Raw genomic sequence first — 22,180 nt, forward strand, 5'->3', positions numbered from 1 at the left:
GTACAAAGTGTTAGAAAGACACTTCTTTTAGATAATGCAAAGGTTCAGTGTACCAGGAAGGTCAGTTTGATTCAATAGGCCAAGCCAAAGTCAATAGTCTAGTGTTCTTGGATAGGACAGCACAGTTCTGGTACAAACTGAGAAGTCTTTGTAAAAGTTTTTAAAAGTAGTTCTGACTATAAAGAAAAATATGCTGGGTCACAAGCTGATTAGGCCTGCGAGTTGGGAAAGTTTCACGATCTTCCACCGCAAGAGTTAGGATCTCTCAACCAAATAGCACAGTACCTTAAAGTAGAGCAAAAAGATGCAGCTGAAGACATTGGTTCCTGGCAGGTCTCGCTGTTCCTGAGCCTCAGCCGTGGGGACAAGAGGGAGGATGTCGGGGGGACTCCTGCACTGCACAGGATCGTCGTCGGAGCAAACAAAATGATGTCGCTTCAGCTTAAGTAACTGCAGCTTCCAAACACAAACTATCCTTCCCCCTGGTTATCCTAAACCAGCTCTGAGAATGGTGTCCAAGTGTTTGCTGAGTTGATTGGTCCCACCAACTCAAAGGGAGAAGCTGTCCTTGAAGGAGCTTCTCTGTCGAGGGAGTTTCAGGCAATTCGGACCTGCATCAGGGCTTCACCGGGCAAACCAACGGTCCAGCAGTTGCAGCAGTCGTCTTCCTTCAGCTCGTCTTTGGTTCTTTCGTTCCAGTGGTCGACTCTGCCTTCCAGTCCTGGAGACTCGCCTTTTAAACTGTTTTCTCCCATTCTTTCCAGCCTAGCTGCCACTCACCCAGCAGGGTGGCTGTCCTTGCTGGACAGTCAGCCAGCCAATCACGCCAGCGTGCATTTGTGTTTCTTAGGAGACTAAGCACAGGGAGTTTCGGGCACCTCCCTCACTTCCTGCCCACCCCAGACACTCAGACTCTTGGTCATCGTCGTCCATGGATGAGATGGCCATTGATTGAACGTCAACCCTGGAGGGCTGTTTTGGGGCCTCCTCACCCCCCTTTCCTCCATGGGGGTTTTGAACCGGGATCTGAGCTGGTGCTCCCCCACTTGCCCGCAGGGGCGCCTGCAGTCTTTGCTGCTGCCTCTGCAGCCATGTCACACCCCTGGGAGGCAGGGATACCCTTTGGGCCGTAGGAGCCACCCTTGTAGGATCGGCACCTACCACCGCTGTGGTCGTCGCAGTGAAGTGGTCGACGAGGACTTTGACTGCGCTGGTTGAGTCCGCTTGGGCGGTGCGGCCGCCTTCTCTTCCTCCAGCCTAGGTTTATCGGATTTCTCCTGTAATTTGTCCGGGGTGGACGACAACCTCTTTGAGGAGGAGCTTCATGGCAGGCTGGCTACGGAAGCTGAACGCGATATTGATCACGGCCTATGCAGCCTGGGACCTTCATAAGCAACAAACTCAGTGGAATCGGACTTGCAGTTCTTAGCCTTATCTTGGACCCCCATGGATGGGGCCACCTCAAAGTACTTTGATCTCTTCTCAGAGGGAGACTGCTCTTCAGACCAGCCATTCCTGGGTGGGGCGTCACCCTGCTAGGAGCACGGGGCAGGGACCTTATTGAAATTGAGCCATGCCGCCAGCCTGCTATGCCTGTCCTTCGTTGTCTCCTTCGAGAAGCTCAGACAGATCTCGCACTCTTCCTCCTTGTGGTCCGGGTGCAGGCAGTAAAGACATTGTAGATGCGTGGCCTCTACGAAGATGTTTTGTAACCCGCATTTGGTGCAAGACCTGAAGAGGGTCCTTCCCTCCTTTTTCTCCTCCGTCATGGTCGGTGGGCGCAAAGTAGGCCCAAGACGGCCTTCCAGAAACTTCAACGGATTTTCGCCCTTGAAGGGCGCAAAACCTCACTGACAGCGGATCCCCGTTGCCAGCCGAGGAGGAAAGAGCACACGGGCCCTGGTGGAAACAGAAATCAAATATTTTCTGCAAAAAAACATGGAAGAAACATACACATAGCTTGGAGAGCAACTCGAGGACTCCCAAAACACTGAAGCGCACAGTAAAAATCTGAAGATGGCTATCAGAGGCGAGGTTTATGGAGGGGACAGTATGACCCACAGGACAGTGATTGGTTTAGAGGAGAAATACAGTTTTAGAGTGAAAGTGAAACTCTTTTTCTTTTTTCTTTTACCAAGGATTCCCAGCCTGACGGGGAATATTCATGAGCATGTGAATCCATGCCAGACCCATGCTGGAGAACAATAGTTACAGGTAAGTAACTTATTCCATATAACTCATTTACCTCTTGTATCTCGCTACCCTTTTGCTGAAACTTCATGCTCCAGTACATAAGATACATTTTATTACCAGGGCATTAGAAAACTTTAATTCTTTTTTAGACCTGGACAGGACAAAGACCTGTTTCTTAGCCAACTATGAGTAGGATGGGGGGACCCATAGTTGGGGAATTATCAAGCAATCCATTGGCTAGACCGCTTCTACGGGTCATCCCCACCTTTAGGCATACATGCCCACACAGTCACAACCAAGGCAGTTTAATTCACTTTCCAGTCCCCCGTGAATGGGGGTCAGGCGGCATGGGCCCACTAATGTCTCTGGCAGATTTGGCTACAGTATGGAATATTTGCAATTACTAAGCTCTAGAAATGAGTGCCAACTTGAATAGACAGCTCTTCAAAAGTGTTGGATCTATAGTGACAGTCACCTATGTCATACTTCTGTATCTTCCCTGCTTTGTGAATTGTTTAACACTGGGAATTGAAAGAAGACTAAAAAAGAGTAAAACGAAATCTTCTCACTTTTGTAGCAAGGTCTCTATTTTTGATCCTACCTCCTATCTGGTCATAATTACACACCTTTCATTTCCCACAGATTTAGATAACTTGAGCTGTAATTGTGCTTGTTAACTGTTAGAGGGGAGATGAAGGTATATGAGGTTACTGTGCACCTACCCATACCAAAGTCCAATGATGGTTAGGAAGTCCTTCTTTGTGGCCCAACAAGCTTTAAGCGCACACACAGCCAATTGCCTTAGCCAGTTTGCATTTGATAGCAGTACCAAATCGGGTAAAGGCTGGATGCCTGCATATTGGTATTGGGCTTGAAGTGTAATCTGAAGCTTAAAGTATGAGAACCAAGAAAGCAAGATGCTCTGTGATGAGAGAGGGATATAAGAGGAGACAGTAAGGGCATTTGACCAAGAGACAGTCTTCCACCCCAGATCACTAAGAAGTGATTTATTATTTTGATGGTGTGAATTATCTCTTGTCACCATTTATTCTTTTTGTCCCACAGAACTATGACAAGCCGTATGACCCCCATGAAACCGCCCTCCTCTTGCTGGGACAGATGACGGACTTCCAATCCCCTTCACTCCAGATTCTACCCCCATCAACTGGGTGAGGAGGTGTAATGTGTGATCTTGTGACATCCAAGTTCATGCACATTCCACTTGTTTTTTTTATGTTTGTTTGCTCCCTGTTGGTTACAATATATTTGAGTGACCTGTGTAGTGGAAGTGTGTGTGTGTTTTTGTCAGAGTTGTGAAGGTAATTAACATTTCCTATAATCTATACACAGTATGTACAGCTAGTAAACGAGAGGTCACTAAATACTTTAACAACCCAGGTGAATAGCATGTTTCTAGGCCAATACATAACTTCCCTGTCCCAGGAATAGACCTTTTTCTCTGCGTCTGTTTTTCTATCCATCTGGCACATGTGACTTTGATTGCTGTGATATGGGTGCCCACGCAATTGTAGTGGAACATACTGGAGCACAATGATCTATCTGGTACGAAAGCGTAGAGCAATTGTCTGCCTCCTCCCGCAAGCCATAGATTCCTAAATACCTTCCTTCTCGAGCTCTTCGCTCATCTACCTCAAACTCCCTCAGGGTCAGTCGCTCCTCCAAGCAATGAGTTGGTGGTAGACCTCTTTCCTCAGCTGGGTCCTCCCTCTGGAGCAGCCTCCCTGCCTCCCTGAAACTTGAGGAGAACATCTTCGATTCCAGAAGCACCTCAAAACCTTTCTCTTTGCTTCTGCTTTCTCTCCCTCTCTCACTTGGTGACCTCCTGGCTGACACTGTAACTGCACTGGTTACCTGGCCACCCTCTGATCTCGGGCCCAGGTCCCCTCTCCCGCCAGTCGCACACCTGCACTGCCTTCCTGGCCACCCTCGCACTTGGGGACTGTTTCTGTATCCCTACAGTCCCACTACCAGCACTTTACACCTGTTGTCTGCCTTTACCCTTGCACTTGCCACCTGCTGGCCTTACCGTTACTGTTATTTATTTATTCATATCCCATGCACTGCACTATCCTCTCCCCTTTGCCCCCGCACTTCTCCTCCTTCCCCTTCCCATGCACTTACGCGATCTGAATGACACCTGGCCTAGTAGGATCGTTGTTTGTCTTCCCTCTGTTCCCCCTCCCTTGCTTCGTCAGGCCTTGAAACACTTGTATATACGCGCGTTATAAATGCCATATCATATCATTGGCTACAACTGCCACTGTGGTTTACTGCTTCAAAGTGGTCACTCTGAGCTCAGTCTCCCCTGCCGGCCAGCAGTCACCCCGTCTTGCATTGAACATTTCCCCAAAGACCAGCAAATTGTGCAGGAAAGTGCATTAGTTGGTTAGTTTTACCACTTGCAGACATATGCACTGTGGGATTGATACATCTGTAAAATAACGCTGTGCCCCTAGTATTTCCGGTCCTTTCTGGAAGGTTTCTCCTCTTTCCTGACCACAAAATGTGCTGCAGTTTAACTGCAGATTCTGGTCCTCCCGGAAGCATCATTCAAGCTGTCGGGAAGTAGAGCGTCTTCAGTAAGGACACTGAAAAAAGGCAACCTATTGCTCTGCCAAAACTCGCCCATGTTTATAGCCTTTGATCATCTTCAAACACTTCTCAACAATAGTGTCACATGCTAATGTGTCTTCAAATGAAGAGTATGAAAGTGAAAGCACAGCACTGCATCTCCACAAGTGTGTTGGAGGCAACACTGAAAAGGGAATCGTTATGGCCATGAAACTTACAGCACGGGACATAAAAATGTGTGTTTATAATTGAAGGAGTAAATAAAGCATTGTTTGCAATTCTAAGAGTTGGCAATTTAACATGCTGTCACTCACGGACTACGGCCATAGTCCATTATGTTCCCTTCTGAGTCACTGAAGCCCACCACAAGATTGCACAGTGTGTCATTGCAGAATCATGAATTCAGCGCTTTGTCTTCGCAGGGATGAATATGACAGTGACATGGATTCCCCACTAGCAGAAGAAGAAGAAAGACCTTTGACCCAGTCAGAACTGCGGGAGAGGATCATGAGGGGGGTAAGTGTAAAGTATGGATTAATGACAATCCACCTTCGTGGGGATACAACTTACCTCACAACATGGCACTGATGCACAGCTGCAGCTGTTCCACTTCCTGAAATCTAATGCATGCACTGGTGTACTTGAAGCTGCATGCATATTCTGCATTTTATCTGCATCAAATAAGATGCTACCATATTTGAACTGTACTTCCAGATTCATATCCAGACACTTTGCTTCAACAATAATATACGTTTTTGGGTCACAGAAACATATGAAATGAAAGTTGTTTCCCACTATATTTTGAACAGTATTTTCCAATGTTTCTCTCCGTGGGGATGATATATAAACAGGAGGATAATATGTAAACAGCCGGAGGTTTCAGGGACTTATGATGATGGTGGACCTTCACAAACTCAGTGTTGGGGAAAAACGGTTACCTGTGATCTTGACAAATAGGGTAAGGCCAGCCTGGAATAGACAGACGGGGAATGGGGAATGTAGTACTGAATGGCAGGAACTCTGGCAAATCAGTGTGAATGCAAAATGAATACGGATGGCACGTGAAAAGAGATCAGCAGTGTTTAGTGACCGCTTTGCATGAAATAGCACAAGGGATAACACCACAGCTGGGATACCAAACACAATGTAAAGTCTAATTTACAGCACAAAATGAGCAATCAAGGTTTTCATTGAAAAAGCATAGGGCATAAAGATGTTCAACATGTTTCTCCTTTCTTTACCTATGAGCACTTTTGACATGACTTGAATAAACAGAATATTATTCTACAGCCAGTTGAACGGCAGAGTAAACGTATTTACAGCTAATTTCTCTCGTGAAAGTGTTAAAATACCCAGATAGCACTCACAACATCAAAAACACGGGCATACAGAAATTCAGTAGTAATAGGAAGGGCATTCTTGATATGTTTATTTTATTGTGCATTTGTAAGGCGCTTATACATCAAGTAGATTGTGTTTCAAAGCGCCCACAGGGCAACGGGGAGAGAACATGGGAATGGAAAGCAAATATAACAATGAAAGATGGAGGCAGACCTACTAGGCCCTGTGAGCATTCAGAACGGTCAAGTGCAGAGAGAGAGATGGGAGTTGTGGTTGGTGGGGGGTAAGTGCTAGGTGCCCAAGAGGGAAGTGCTAGGGAGTGAGCAGCTAAGTGCCTAGGTGAGGGTGGTCATTTGCCAATAAATAAGTGCAAGCCTGTGGTGGCATAGGCCAGTGGGTGCCAAAGCAAGTGCTGGGAGCGGGCAGAGACTGAAGGCGATTGGTGTGGGAGGCCAGGACCCAGGAGGACACAAAAGGGCCCTAATCATCAATCTCAGCAATTGTGGGGTTTAGCAGAGGAGGGAGGAAGGGAAGGAGGTGGTGAAAAGGAAGGTTTTGAGGAGCTTCCGGAATTTTAGATCTGGCTCAAGACAAAGAGGAAGGAGGGAGGCTGTTCCACCGGAGGGAGCCTGCTGAGGAAAGAGATCGGCCACCAGCTTGCTGCTCAGCGAAGCGCTTGACACACAGAGAGTTGGTGCCGGAGGAACGTAAAGATCTTAATGTATAGTATTTAGTGAGAGCCAGTTGTAGATAGCATTTTAGGGGTAATGCACTCAAATTGATCAAAAATAAATTGCACAATGGGAGTCAATGGAAAATGGAGCGCAGCTCTACCTATTAAGGGTGGAAATTACTGAACAAAGGTTCAGCAGATCACATAAATGAAAGCATAGGCATATGTTCATGATCTTTTATAGGTCATTACCTCCATGTTGTCCAATATGTATATTACATCATTTTTAGGATTGTTATCCGTGATCTAGTTCCATAGTCGTTATATAGGACTATTGAGGTAGTATAAAATGCGTCCTATGCTGCATTCAACTACCAGATCGGCATAGGATTCTCAACTACCGTTTGCCTTGAAAAATACCTCTTGGTCAAAACACTTGTTGGAACAAGGCGGATGTAAAAGAATAAATAACTTTGTTTTACTAGTAATAAATAGCCAACAGGGGCTACATAAAATGTGTTAACATGGTGATTATGTGAATTTTAAAAAGTATGGTTTATAAACAATATTTTGTGCAAATATCTATGCTACTGGATTGGTGTTCCAAATCGTAGATACCTGATATTATTGGTTACTTCCTGCTTCACCTGGGCTACATTTGGTCAGTGCGGTCTGGATTAAACCTGCATCAAGTCCTGCTGCCATCCTTGATTCCACTTCCTGACTCTGAGGACTCCCAATGAGGAGCACAAGGTTGTGTCACTGGGAATTTGATATTTTTCATGAGGGGCTGGAGTGCAGGTTTTGTGGACCCTGTGCAGGTCTGTGGATCCACAAACTCAGTGAATGATACATGACCCTGTCGGATAACTACAGTCCAGCAAATCCATTCTCTAACCTCCCCACCTGAAGCTCCTGCTGCCATTTGCATGAGGTGAAGGAGGGCTTCAGACTTCCTTCTTAGGAGAGGGGCTCAGGCAGGCATCGGGTCACAGTCCCCTGCCAAATGATGGGTACGAAGATAGGTTAACCAAGCGGCCACCCTATACTGTACAAGGGTACATCATCCAATGGGTCTGCAAAGCACACAGCCTCCTTAGTAAACTCATTGGCAGTCCCAAGAATCAGGCAGGGAACTTTATCACACTTCACATGCACATCCTGAGGCTGTCTGAATGTGTATATATGGTTCATAGTTATGAAGACTTTAATATTAGGGTGTGTATTGTAAAATATGAAATAAGGACCACGCCCAGTGTGCATTATGTAATTGGTAACTCGGGCATACAACCTTTAACAACAGAAATACTTTTTAAATATAAAGTTATGTGGTCATTCTTTCTTATTTTCCCCAAATGCTCTTTAATTATGTGAAAAGTAGACACTCTTCCAATTTTTGAAAAGTAATACTCCTACGTCCCGTCCCCTTGCCTCCATACTTGTGGGACACTCCGTCCTTCGGGACGGGACCGGAGCACTTTAAAGCATCAAAACATTTATTTTGTCATTTTGTCGTCCTTTTATTGTTATGTGGGGCCACTGCACGTGACCGAAGCCCCGCCTTCCTGAGCTCCGCCCTGCGCATCCCCCTTCAGTCCTTGTCTCCGTGCGGTCGAGGTCAGACGCACTTGCATCACAGGGAATATTTTTCATTTTGTTCCCTTGTCCTTCATTCCTGTTCCGGTTCCATGGTCATCTTTTCCTCCATCTATGCTGCAGCGTCTGGGGTTTGTGTCCTGTTCAACCTGCGAACGTAGTTTCACACGGATGGATTCCACTCTTTGCCTGGAGTGCTTAGGCCCAGAACACCATTGGGACTCGTGCTTCGACTGTGACACCCTCTCTGTCTGGGCACTCCAGCATCAGCTTCTCAGGTGGTAGGAGGTGTTTCAACGCGTTCCTCCACCACATTTACAGTAGTTCATTGAAGAAAAAAGGAAATGGCCGGTAAATCCCGCTGAGGGGGCAAAGAAGCCGGTTAAACACGTTAAGTCTTCGAGTACCAGCTGCACTGAGGTTCCCTCGCTTGGAGCCAATTCATCAGCAGTCTCTAAGGTGTCCCAGAAACACTCTAGATCTGCTAGCACCGGCTCTGCCGAGGTTCCTTGTCTGAAGGCTAAAATGGAACATAAGACCCCTGACTCCCCTGTGGTGACTAAAGCCTCACTTACACCTGTGACGCAGTTCGCCTCAGGCATTGACAAAATGGCGGTCCAACCCCTGCGGTCCACGGCAGCCATTTTGACTACCTTTTACAACAACGTTCATCACGACCGTGCTGAGGGGCCTGTTTTTGGGGCAGAGCAGCCTTTTCTGCGTTTTGTGGCTAATAAGAACCCGTTCCGCCCTCCAATTGATTGCAGTGCCCAGACTCCGCTGCCGCACACACTCTCGCTCCCTCCTATGTCCGCGCCTTTGATCTACGCGGATCCTGTGGGTGGGGGACCATCCTGGCAACCATCAGCTTTGCGATCCTGGGGGTATGCCCCTTTCGAGCGGCCTCTGCCCACTCCAGCGCCTAGACCTTCGTCTGAGGATGCGTTTTTTGGAAAGTTTCCGACGCTTATGCATTCTGATCCACTGAAGGCACACTTTAAGGAAATGTATCCTAAGCCGCCTAAACTGGCCCCTGCTCTGGCAATCCCTGTGCAGGTTCGGGTAGTGCCACCTTCTCCACCACTCCCTGTGGGCCCGCCTCCACTTTCCCCTGTGGAAAAGACTCTGGTTACTCTGTTAACCACACCTTTGGGGCCTGAGGGGCCACGTGCGGTGGATCAGACTTCTGTTCCTGCCTCATTGGATAAGGACCAGGCGGACCAGAACATCGATGCCCCACTCTATTAGAGCTTTTCACGGCCGGGTGCTGGAAATGATTGAATTGCTAGACATTCCAATACCGGAGCCCCCTGCTACACAAGACGGGGTTCTTTTTGGTGCCTTCCCTCTGTCGACACAGGAGCACGCCGGCCTGCTCCTTCAGAAGGACCTCCTGGCTAAGGCCTGTAAGGTCTGGGAAAAACCTCATCCCGGGCAGCATCTAAACAAAAAAATTGACAATTGCTACAAGCTACACACGTCTGAGGACATCCCCTCTTTGACGGTGGTGGCAGCAGCTACGCTCCAGTCAAAGCCGGCCTCTACATCCTCCACTGCAGCGTCTCAGATCCTTTCCAAAGAGGACAAGCTTCTTGACGCCATTGGGGGAAAAAGGTTTTTTCCAATTCGGCTCTTCAGCTGTGTCAGGCTAATACGGAGCTTATCTTGGCAGCTGCAAATGTCAAACTGTGGAAGGAGTTCGCCGAGTTTCAGGAATGTATTCCTCCTGATAGGCTCAAAGACTTCAAGGGCGGTTTATCTGATGCCAGGGTTCTGGCGCAAGATATACTTGAGGCTGCGGCCCATCTCGTAGACACTTCCGCTCAGGGCCTTATGGTCGGAGTAGACTTCTCCCGCCAAGCGTGGCTGCATGCTAAGAAATATTTGAAATAAGTTCAGGTTAAGGTGCTGGATCTCCCCTTCGAGGGGAAAGAACTGTTCCACTCCTTCACGGATGAGGAACTCCCAAAGACCAATGCAAGCACTCAAATTGCCAAGTCATTGTCGGTCCTTGCGAAAACACCAGCGAAGGCACCTTATACTCAGAGGTCAGGTACTCAAACTAGGTCCTTCTATGGTTTCAGAGGCTTCCAGGACCGCCGTGCGCGCCACGCTGAAGCTCCAGCTGGCGGCCCCGCCGTAAACAGTAACGACAAGGTGGCCGTTTTTTCTATCGGCCAACAGCCTCCTCTTCAGCAATGTGGTGTCTCTCTGGCGATAAAATATCTAAATTATATTTTCCATCGGTCGCACAATTCTCCAGTGGGAGGACGAATTTCGTCTCATCTGGAGGCGTGGCACACCATCACAGAAGACCAATGGGTTTTGTCCGTCTCTCGGACAGGCATACGCTTGCCCCTCCCCCCTACCCTCTCACCCTCTCCAGCAGACTGGGTCGCCTTCCCTCAGAGCTGAGGTACAGAAGCTTCTAGACCTCAGAGCAGTGGAACCTGTTCCCTTGAGGGAGCAAGGGGAGGGCTATTACTCCCTTCTGTTTACAGTGCCCAAAACCAACCAGGCTGGCCTGCGCACTATCCTCAACCTCTCTAAATTCAATCTTTCTACCCCAAGAGAAATTCAAGATGATTACGCCCTGCCAGATAAAGTCCTCTCTCTGGAAGGGCGATTGGCCCAGCATGGTAGACCTTAAGGATGCATAAATGCATATTCTGATATGGAGTCAGCATCGAAAATATCTGGGGTTCTCCCTGGGAATGGAGCACTTCACTATTGGGTGCTTCCGTTTGGTCTCAGCTCGGCACTGTATGTCTTTACGAAGATGTCAGTCATCGCAGCATTTCTCAGACTGCAGGGGGTTCATGTATATCCATACTTGGACAATTGGCTCCTGTGCAGTCCTTGCCCACAGGCCGCTACAGCCAATCCTCAGTCACTCCTTCAACACCTGTTCCATCTTGGGCTGTCTGTGAACTGGCGGAAATCGTCTGACAGTCACTCAGGACCTGATCTTTCTGGGTTTCCGTTGGGATACCATCAGTACCAGAGTGTTCATGATGGAGGACAGGATGGTGGATCTTTCGACCATGTTCCGGCTCTTCCTGCAGTCCTCCCACATGTCGGCCTGTGGGTTACAGAGACTGGGCCTCACTGCCTCTTGCGTGTTGGCTCTACCTCTTGTGCTCCCGAAAATGAGGCACACTAAGCTTGCTCTTCGGAGCTTCTGGTGCCAGGCTACGGAACCGAATTCCAAGATGATTCCAGTCCCATCCTGCATTACTGCGGATTTCTAATGGTGGTCATCCGCCGGCAACCTTTCAGTGGGGACTTCCTTCCAGGAGCCCTGCCCACAAGTAACTGTTACTACAGACTCCTCCCTGCTGGGGTGGGGTACGACACTGCACAAATCGTACACCTCGAGGGGACGGACTCTTCGAGACAGGCGGTCCAATATCAATTACCTGGAGCTCCTGGCACTTTTTCTGGTGCTCAATGTTTTTCAACCCTCTATCGCCAACAGTGTGGTTCGAATTCGCACAGACAATTCCGTATCGATTTTCTACATCAACAAACAGGGGGGCACCAGGTCTCCCCTCCTGGTGGACCTTGCTATTCAAATTTGGAATTGGGCTATCCAACACAATGTCTGGATCTAAGCTTTGCACGTTCCGGGTCACATCAATGTGACTGCAGACTCCCTCAACCGCCTATCTGCGGTGAGGTACGAGTTGGAGATGAACACAGATGTTCTCACCAAGATCTTCCGGGAATGGGGCACTCCAGAGGTGGACCTCTTTTGCGACATCATGGAACGGGAAACTTCCTCTTTATGCTTCCAGGGACGGACTCGGGGTGTCTTGTCTTCCTTGAGCGATGCCCTTGAGATCCTGTGGGACAACATGAAAGCTTACGCTTTCCCTCCTTTGCCACTGATTCATCTTTCACTTTGGAAACTCAGGATTGTGTCAAACTGCACTCTCCTCTTCATTGCTCCTTAGTGGCCAGCTAGGTTCTGGTTTTCGAAACTGCAGCACCTGTCGGTGTCCTCTCTGATCTGGTTGCTGCAGATTGCTGACCACCTTCACCAGCACAGCCACCAGTTGTGGCACCCCTCCCCACAATCGTTCAGCTTGGCAGCCTGGTGCCTGAGTTCCGATCATTAGCGCAGTTCAGCCTCTCGAGGATAACATGCGTATAATTCAAGCGGCACAAAAGCCCTCTATGAGAGCTCAATACAAGAGCAATTGGCTCTGTTTTTGTCTTTGGTGTCTAGCCAAAGAGCTTTATCCGAGGCATGCTTCTATTGACAATGTTTTGTCTTTTGTATCGGATCTTGCATCCTCTGGCACACATGTCTTATCATGCAGGACTTATTTGTCCGCCATTGCAGCTTACCTGTCTACAGATAGTTGCTCTTTTTCACTGGCTAATGCAGTCATCAAGAGACACTTTACCAGTCTTCTTCCCAAACCCAGTCTCTAATGTCGAGAGGGTTCTACACAACCTGTCAGACGAGCTCTGAAGTTCTACCTTGATAGAACAAGTCAACTCAAAAGCTCTTCACATCTCTTTATGTTTGGTGACCCAAAGGGGAAACCAGCCTCAAAAGCATCCATCTCCCGTTGGATAGCCAGGGTTTTAAGTGGGGTAAGAAATCGAGGGGGGCCCTCATTTGGGGGTGTGGCTTGTGGGGGCATGGCCTAAAACGTACACAAATCGTAAGGGAAAGTATATATTTGTGTGCATACCTATATATATAAATGTTCTATATCTGTGTGCGTACCTTACTATGGTTTGTGTACTATGCAAGCCATCTTTTGTAAACATAGAAATATGAAACATATTTCTATGTTTAGAAAAGATGGCTTGCAAAGTACACAAACCATAGTAAGGTACGCACACAGATATAGAACATTTATATATATTTGTGTGCATACCTTACGGTTTGCATGGTTTCCAGGCCATTTTCTTAAAACATTTCGGGTCTATAAAAGATGGCTATGAAAGTATTCAAGCCATCTTTTAAAAAGCTTTGACTACGGACACAATTGTCCGTCGGCAAGGCTTTATAAAAGATGGCTTGAATTGTGTACTTTTCAAGCCATCTTTCATAAACCTCTAAAATGTCAAGGAATCCCCAGGTTCGCCGAGGGTTAAAGACGCCTCGGCGACCTGGGGAAACAAAGGAACAGTAACTGCCTCTGAAGACCCCTCGAGCGAGGGGTCACCAGAGGCAGTTACTATGACTAACAGAAGTGGCAGGCAGGCAAAGCATCGCTGTGGTTGGCTGCCACTTCTGTCAGCTAGTCTGACTTCATGGCAGGCTCATCTCCCGTCGCGGCCGCAACAGGATAATACATCCCGCCAATGTTGCGTGCAGTGGGCCCGGGGGCCCCGGCAGGGCCCCAGCTTAGCCCCACTTTTTGGAGACTGCCAAGGCCCAAAGGGCCCCGGCCCACTTAAAGTACTGTGAATAGCTACACGTTTTTCCGAGCCCTACAAGGTTCAAGGCCTTCAACCACCAAAGGGCATTCATGCACATCTCTTCAGTGGCAAAGTGGCTGCTGTTGCCTTCCAAAAATGCGTCCATTGGGAGTCCGTTGCCAAGGCGGCTACGTGGGCCTCCCAATCGGATTTTTGCAGACATTACTGTCTTGACCTGAGCACACGGGCTGATGCCCAATTTGGCCAGGCAGTTCTTAAGAATTTGTTCCAATAAGGGGAATTTCCATCCACCCGTAATACCTATGGTCAGTGCTTGGGCATCTCCGACAAGTATGGAGGAAAGGGGATGGGATGTAGAAGTATGACAAAGTTAATCACCGTAGTGACTACCTTACTCCTAGTCCATAGTCCCCTATCCTCCATACGCCCGCCCGCAGTCCCCTCTAATAAGTATCCTCTATTGTTGCTAAAAGGTCCTAGACCTGGCGATAGAAGAGGACTGAAGGGCGATGCGCAGGGTGGAGCTCAGGAAGGCAGGGCCTCGGTCACGTGCCATGACCCCACGTAAAAATAAATGAAGGCCAAAAAAGTACATTTTTGGATGCTTTAAAGTGCTCTGGTCCCGAAGGACGGAATGCCCCACAAGTATGGAGGAAAGGAGACTATGGACTAGAAGTAAGGTAGCCACTACGGTGAGTAACTTTGTCAATTTCAAAATAGTACAAATGGAGTGTATAGACTGCCTGACTTGGAATGATAACCTATCTATCAGAACATCATTTATATGGTTAATCTAGGTTTTGATAACCTGCTTTGTTCATTAACACAAGTGTAACCTTCTTATTATTACTACAGTGTATACTGGCAGTGTTTATTAGTAATAAACATTGTAAAAATATCTGGTTTACAGTATTTGTATAATTAAATCATTTTCTTTTTATGGTCTTTTTTTTGCTGAGAATACCCACCGTTTTATCTTGCAAAATGTTCTTCCGTCTTGGAAAGGCTCATGATAAGATTAAAATCAATGAACAGTTTCTTCTGTCGGGGTCAAGGCAATGTTTATATTTGTGTGCAACCCACACATTTGTTACAGTATGCACTGTTGGGTAAGATTTTCAGTTTAGTGCTAAATCTCCCTCACTTGTGGGACCCCCAGACTTTTAGCTGGACTGGTGGATTATTGTTCCTTGTACCTCAGTGAGTTTGAACCTTTTTCCACACTCACAGCTTCTTTTACTTTTTTTTTTTATTTATTATTTTTTATGGGTGTCATTTTTAAGACTCTCCGTAGTGTCTTTTGGATTGTATCCGTTTTTACAACTTTTTGGCATATAACTTATATTGTTGCTGGGTTGCCTTTTGGGCTCCCCTTTTAATTTTCTATGGCTAAGCTTGTGAGAACTACAGTTCCCAAGGATCGAAAGGATATTTTATCCTCTCTAAACTTAATTTTGGTGGGACCAGCACTCCCCATTTTATGGGGAGTGCTGGGGAGATTCAGTGTATCCCCATTCTCATTCCCACTGTAACATTTATCTTACAGGGACAAGCTTACCCTCAATGGTTGGTGGCCGTGAACGCTTTTACTAATTTGGTGCACCTTTACCGCAGGCTCTTTCCACAGCTGCAGTAAAGGCATCCTTGGGTGCCCATTTTACCAAAATGTCCCTGTCTTCTTCGTTTGCCATTTTTGAGTTTCCTGCCCTTTCTTGGTCCTTCAGGGTGGGAAATTCCTTTGTGCAAGTTATGTCTTCGGCAGGAGACCTTGGGCAAGCCCACCCAGGCTCCAGAGCGTCTGGGACAGAAGGGAGCGAGGGAGGAGTCAAAAACTCTGCATTCCTTTGTCTTCCAGCTCGCCTGCTGGAATCCAGTTCCAACTGGGTGGTTGGCTGACCTGAAAGGACTGCCACCCCCTCAGGTTTGAATGTTGCATGCCTGTCTGATTGACTGGGTTCCTGTATAAAGGTCTGATCCTGGAAGCTGAAGAGGTAGTCGACCACTAGAACCAAGACTGAAGAGGAAGATGACGATTTCCTGCAACCGGAGAGCCTGCTGTTGCCCTTCTTCCAAGCGATGTGGGGATCCCGAAAGGTACAAACCCGACACAGAGCCTGGTGAGATCCACTAGACTCAGGAAGACCTGCATTTTGAGCCATCCCACATCGTGCTGCGAACTTGCGGGGCTGCAATACTGTAGTAAGTATCCTGTGACCTCGAGCCATCACCGGTGCACAGTCTTCCGAATTCGAATCTTGCAGAAACTTTGGGGGCATCCTGCTGCACCTCCAGAGACAGGAATAGAGTCCTTGAAGTCCCCTCACCCAAGTGCTGGACGAGTTAAAGATGAGAATCCGGCCAGCGATATTCAGTCTTCTCCTGGCTCCTGAAAAGGGTGCCAAAACCACAGAGCCACATTCATCCAGGAAGAAACCCTTGCTTGGAGCCTTTCCCATAGATCCCTGCTGCAAAATCCCTTCCAGTGTCCTGTCTTCATGACAAGGAATTCATCAAGCAGGTTTTTGGCTGTAAATTCTGAAGATGTCCTGCTGCAAACTCTTCTTCTGTGCTGAGGTACTGTGTTGGCTGGGGTATTGCCTTAAGCCTTGTGTGATTCCTGTGTAGATTTTGGGGTGTTTCATGTGATTGCGAGTCTTCTCATCCAGTTCACCCAGACCCACTGCTGGAATCCTCCTAGTGTGTCTTCTATGAAATCCCGGGACCCTAACTAACTCTAAGGTGAACTACTTACTTGTTGTTAAAGATACTTCCACAGGAACTCTGACTTTTTCTTCAAATGTGCCTATGCTGACCTGTCTGCTGGACACTAAAGTACTAATGACCCCTTCCTGCCACTGAGAACGCTCATGCTTCAATAATAGGGCAAGGCTTAGAAGTTTTGGGCCTTTAGGCCTAGCAATGTAATAAGTGTTTAAAAGTACTTACTTGTTAAAGAGTTGGTTTGGTAACTGGCGATCTGAAAATGGAACATTTACACAAGTTCTTGCTATCCTTTGAATGTATTTTGCCATTCTGAAAAGTGTATATATAAGGTTATCTTACTCCCCTCTGAATTGGGTCCCCTGCTTCCCAATATGAATGCTGTTGGCTTCACTTTACTATTTCTTTTAGGATTTAAATGTATACGTTCACCAACTGGGTCTTGCTTCCCCTGACCTGCTGTTTAGCGTGTCTAGAATAAGTCTGCCTTGGGTTTTACTTACCTTGAATTGCTGTGAGCAATTCCTAATAAGTGTATTGTGGATTTTACTAACCTTGGTCTACCTTGTGCCATCCTAAAATAAGTTTGTAATTGCTTACTTTAGACTTTGTTCCAATAATCTGAAAAGCAACGGTAATTGTTAATTACAACATTAGGTTTTATTCATCTGGGAGAGTTATCCTGAATGTAGTTAGAGGTTTATACTGTTCCATGAATTTTTGTTTCACTATTTAGAAATGTATCCTGGTAATAGGGCTGGTTTACTAGGCGATTCCTTAACTGAGTGTTGCAGCATGACTGGCAGGTTCTACTACCCTTGACGCACTGTAAAGTAATCTGAAGGTAACTTGTGGTTTTACTCCCCCTGAATAGGTGTGGTCTATTCCAAATGTGTATGATCAGGTCTGACTTGCCTAGAAATACTTTCAGATATTCTGAACAAGGTCTATGCTTTCGTCTGTGTACCTTCAGCATTGTGTTGTGTTTTTATATTGTTTATGTCATTACACACCAAGATTTACCTTGGCCTATTTGTATTTATAATAAACCTTTATTTTGTATAATACTTCTGGGTGTAAGTGTTTTTCTTGAACCGTTTGTATGCTACATGTTCTTTCTACCTTCCTACAGCCCTCTCTCCCTTCTAAGATAAGCCTGGCTGCTCTGTCTACGCTACCTATGCTCTGTCTACGCTACCAAATACTCAGGTGGTACAGCCTTATACTAAGAGTGGAGTTTGTACTGTCTCAGTTGAATGGTTTTACCAAGCCCTTGGTTGGACTTCCGAAAAACTGTCCTAACATGCACAAATACTGATAATTACTACAAAAATCAATGCAATTGTAGACCCTGCAACCATGTTCTCTAGTTCTTTACAAGGACTGCTAGAACCCCGGCACTCCTGCAGAGTATTTTCATGTCCCCTTTACCACCCCTTGGATTGACAGTGCACCCCCAAGTGTAGTGTATTCTAGCAGGACACACGCAGTGACCATGTATGTCACCAAATACTAGGCCAATCCTCTCTGTGGATGCCTCTGCTGCTCTTATTCTACTTTTAACCATGTCTAAACATAGCACCCTCCCACCTTTTAAGATGTGTTTTTTTTTCTCTTGTCTCACTGTTGTCAGCAATGGCTGGAGTTTCTCTAGCAAATGCGCACCTGTCAATGCATCTCATGGAAAGAGCAAGAGAGATCAAGGGAGAAAGAGAGCATGCAGGGAGAGAGCGTTAGATCAGTGCATGATAGCAAATGCACTTGAAGAGTGAGAGCATGTTTTAATAAGTTAATTTGAAACCCCAATTAAAGAGGACAGCTGAGAAAAAAGGAAAAGGAGCTAAAATAATGCTCCTTTTACATTTCCATGCCGGTCAACTTACTGCAAAAAACGTCCAGCTCAGAAACAAGAAGCAACGGTAAGTTTACATTTTTGTAAATAAATGTGTAAGGTGGGAAAGGGTGAATAATGATGAGCGGGAGGGAGGTGGGAAGTCTGGAATGGCCAAGTCATATTGGAATGTTGGGGAAAGTGGTGTTTCAGGACATGGGTCATGAGAGAATGGTGCCTGGCACAAGAGAGGTATGTATGAAGAGATAGATCTAGATGAGGAAAGTGCAGTGGAACAGAGAAGTGCAGTTTAAAGGAGCAAGACTAGAGATGTTTGGAGAAAGGAGCTGAAGAGAGGTATTCTGTGAGAAATATACAGTCACAATTTCAGTCAAGAGGTAGGTGCTAACTTATGCCCATTATGCCTCTCATGCAATTGCTCTTCACCCCACCACTGTCTGAGGGAGGCGATGCAATTTCACAAGTCTAGGCACCCAATGACCCTCACCCCATGTTTATCTGGCAAGCTTACATATTGTTAAAGCTATCTGTAACAAATCACCTGCATGATCCCACCACCCACAACCCTTGAACATTGTCTCTAGGAAAGGTTTTTCAATTAATTGTAACTAAAGTTTCCATTACAGGTTCTTCTGAGACTCCTTGCCATGTTTGCATCTCTCTTCTACCTCCCTAGCACTCACCTGTCTTTCCATTTCAAGCAGCATAATTCTTTGGTGGTTGACCCTTAGTCGAACAATTCTTCTTAATGGAAGGTTGCTTACTTTACACCTGACGTACCACTTCTGCACTCTTGACCACAGTGCTAAGACCAAGCTTGTCACTATAATATGACATACATAGAATTGTAGTTGCATAACATGAGCAATGGGAATACATTCATCAATATATTTGATCAAGGCCTGTCGAGCGACATCTGATAGACAATGAGGCTGAAGCACCCCATTGGTGAAGTTACCTTTCGATATGTTAATGTTGTGTGTGCTCCCTGTACTCTTTTCAGACCTCCTGTGATGTCCACACACACTAGGAGTGCAGGATATCAAGAAGGAAGGAATAATAGAACAATAATACAACCAGATCGGTTAATAAAAAGGTTAATACAAATATTTTCCATGTCCTGCCACCCACACCTACCACCCTTTGATCGCCAACTGATTCCTGTCCTCGCCTCCCTTGTGTGCTTTCCCTGACCCCGACAAAAGAAAAAATACTGTGTCCAGCCATCGTCCCTGATCTCCCTTACAGCACCTCTACCCAACCCCATAACGTCCCATAAAAAAGAAAATAAATGGTGTCTGGTCACCCTCCTTCACCTCCCTTATGTCTCCCTTAAGTATCATTCACATGTCTGTAGCTGTCAAAAGTGGCTTGACTACTGATGGAGTTGACTGTGTTGATGGCATAGGTTCTGTGATTGAGTTATTTCCTCTAATGTCCCTTTACTTCTGCGGGAAGAGGGAGATGTTGCCCACATGGAGGGCTGGTGAAGGCTGCTGCTCCAAACGCAGACGCACACATGGTGTCTAGTTGGCTGAGGTTGCGGAGGCTGATCCCACTGGTGAGTGTCTGATGTGTGTGGAACAAGGCAGTGGGAAGGCAAGCCTTTGCTTTGCTCTTGCAGCTAATATTTGCTGCTCTAAGATTGGGACATCAGTTATAGACCCCAGCAGATGTCCTCAACAGCAGTCTTATCAGCTGTACAACAGCTGTGCCCAACAGTATCCTACCTTATTCCTACAATATTGCTCCTGTTAGAAGGGCATTGGGGGAAGAGACCGGTGGGGTGAATTTGTTGGCTGCTCCTTTTTTAAATAAATATCACCCATCTAAAATAACTTTAGCCACCCAACGCCTACTTACCTTCCTGCGACTGAACGTGGGCGACAATGGGTGATGGGTGCATCAAAGCACCTTTAGCAGGCACCTTTGGGCACGCAGAGTGCACAGCTGAGTGCAGTCACCAGCAGAGAACATGAGGTCCTGGACTGTTTTACTTGGAGCTCTTGTTTCCGTCCTGTCCATTGCTGCATGCACGCCAAGGGACATTAAAGTTGGAATCACGGGCACCACGCGGAGTGCTGTCACAGGCAGGCAAGGGCCTGCATGGGCTGTCTTGGTGCACTCCTTTGTCCCCTCAGGCTGTAGCCGGTGGGTGCGTGGGTTAGCTTGTTTGACCAGGCTCTTTGGCGGAACTTTGACTGCTTTTGCTACAAGGAGATTTGAGAAGTTGGTACTTATCTACTCCCTGGAGCAAGTATCCTCATTGTAATTGTAATTGGTTATTTATAACTCGCTTAATACCCAGGTTTCTAAGCGCGTACCCGGGGATCGAACCTGTGTTGCACTGCGTCGTCTTGCTTCCAAGACAAGCGTGTTGCCGTGAGCTATCCTCCTGAGACATTTGTCATAACGCATCATGTATGCGTTAAGAAGCAAAGTACCATCGAAATGGGCTGTTCCTGTGGATTTCAATAGGCTAAAACCTGGTTGTGGGAGTTAGTCAATGAACATATAGCCTCTGCATCTAATACAATGGGCACCGTGAAATAGGGGGTCAAGCTTAAAACTCAAGAAAGAAGCACTGGCTTTTTGTCGAATAAAGCCGACATTAACAATTCCTCTTTGGATTTAGATATACTAGCGGTACTACACCCCATGGCTGGAGTGAGTTTGCCAAGTGATTTAGAAACCCTATGATCTTTAAATTGCGTTGAAGAACAAGCAGTTAATGGCGTCATTCCCACTTTCAAGGATAGTGTAAGCAGAGATGAAACAAACAGGGTGAATTTTAGTGCACTCCAAGACAAAGTGGAAATGTTGGCCAGATTTCCATCTATGTTTATCAATAATGATACAAGAAGCTTTTAAACCACTGCCTTTTCATAGCAGCCATCACCAAGATTGCTGGGTTCTCCTAAACATTTGGAATCATCTAGTGACCGTGGGTCTCTAAACCAGCTGTCGACTCTGGCCTTGAACTTTGTGTTGAATTCTCTGGTGGAACGCTATGAAAATATAAATACTGAGTTTAGGGACTATAAAGTTCTTTTAAACATGACGTGTTACGTAGACCTTCCTAGAAGGATATATTTGTGTACAAAACAAAATTGGGTCTTCTTGCAATTTTGTATGTTCCTATGAGAAAGATTTATCCCAGTGTCACTCTTTCCCTCCCGCACAAGTAGAAGCTGGTTCTGGGAATTTGACAGATTTTGGAATTACATAATACTGCTGAACCAGTGCAGCGAAAGCTGGATAATGTTATTCAAGCAAGTAGTCATTTGAAGACCAATGACCCTTCAAAGTATAAAGTTGGGAGAAACCACAAGCTAATTAAAGTAAGAACATCAAAATTAGCACCTATTAAAAAAACTGAATCGAAAATTCATCCAAAGGTTAAGGCAGTCTGATCTGGACAATAAATGCTTGTGAGGCAATTTTCTGGGCAAAAATTAGATTTAATCCCCTAGATGTGTGATTTTTCAGGACCCCGGCCAAGTTCTTCAGCAACAGGTAAGAAAAAGAAAATTCATCAGAGGAGCCTTTGGCAGGGTCCCAGAAATCATCTGATGGTTCAGAAAAAAGAGCCTATGTTGGAAATTCCTCCTTTGGGGTAGGCTTGATTTCTGAGTGACATTGCAACTCGCTCTATACAGGAAGAAGCTGAAGAAGTCAATCCTCAAATAAGTTCTCCCACTGCTAAGTCCAACCCTGTAACATATTATGGGAATAGTTCTTTTTGCACTTTGAAGGATAAAAGACTAGCTACAATTGAGAAGGGTGACTTTAAACTCACAGCTGTGATG

The 22,180-nt window shown here is 46.4% G+C and overlaps 1 protein-coding gene across 1 annotated transcript in view; it reads left to right on the plus strand.

Moving 5' to 3' along the window:
* ODAD1 (outer dynein arm docking complex subunit 1) overlaps positions 1–22,180 on the plus strand; it is a 361,856-nt gene that overhangs the window by 312,397 nt on the left and 27,279 nt on the right. The window contains exons 13-14 of the mRNA XM_069637358.1: positions 3,259–3,362; positions 5,208–5,301. Coding sequence (XP_069493459.1) covers positions 3,259–3,362; positions 5,208–5,301 — 198 coding nt within the window. The remainder of the gene's footprint in view (positions 1–3,258; positions 3,363–5,207; positions 5,302–22,180) is intronic.

The sequence above is a fragment of the Ambystoma mexicanum genome, chromosome 1q (genome assembly GCF_040938575.1).
Source record: "Ambystoma mexicanum isolate Mex_15411 chromosome 1q, UKY_AmexF1_1, whole genome shotgun sequence".
In the NCBI taxonomy this organism is placed as follows: domain Eukaryota; kingdom Metazoa; phylum Chordata; class Amphibia; order Caudata; family Ambystomatidae; genus Ambystoma; species Ambystoma mexicanum.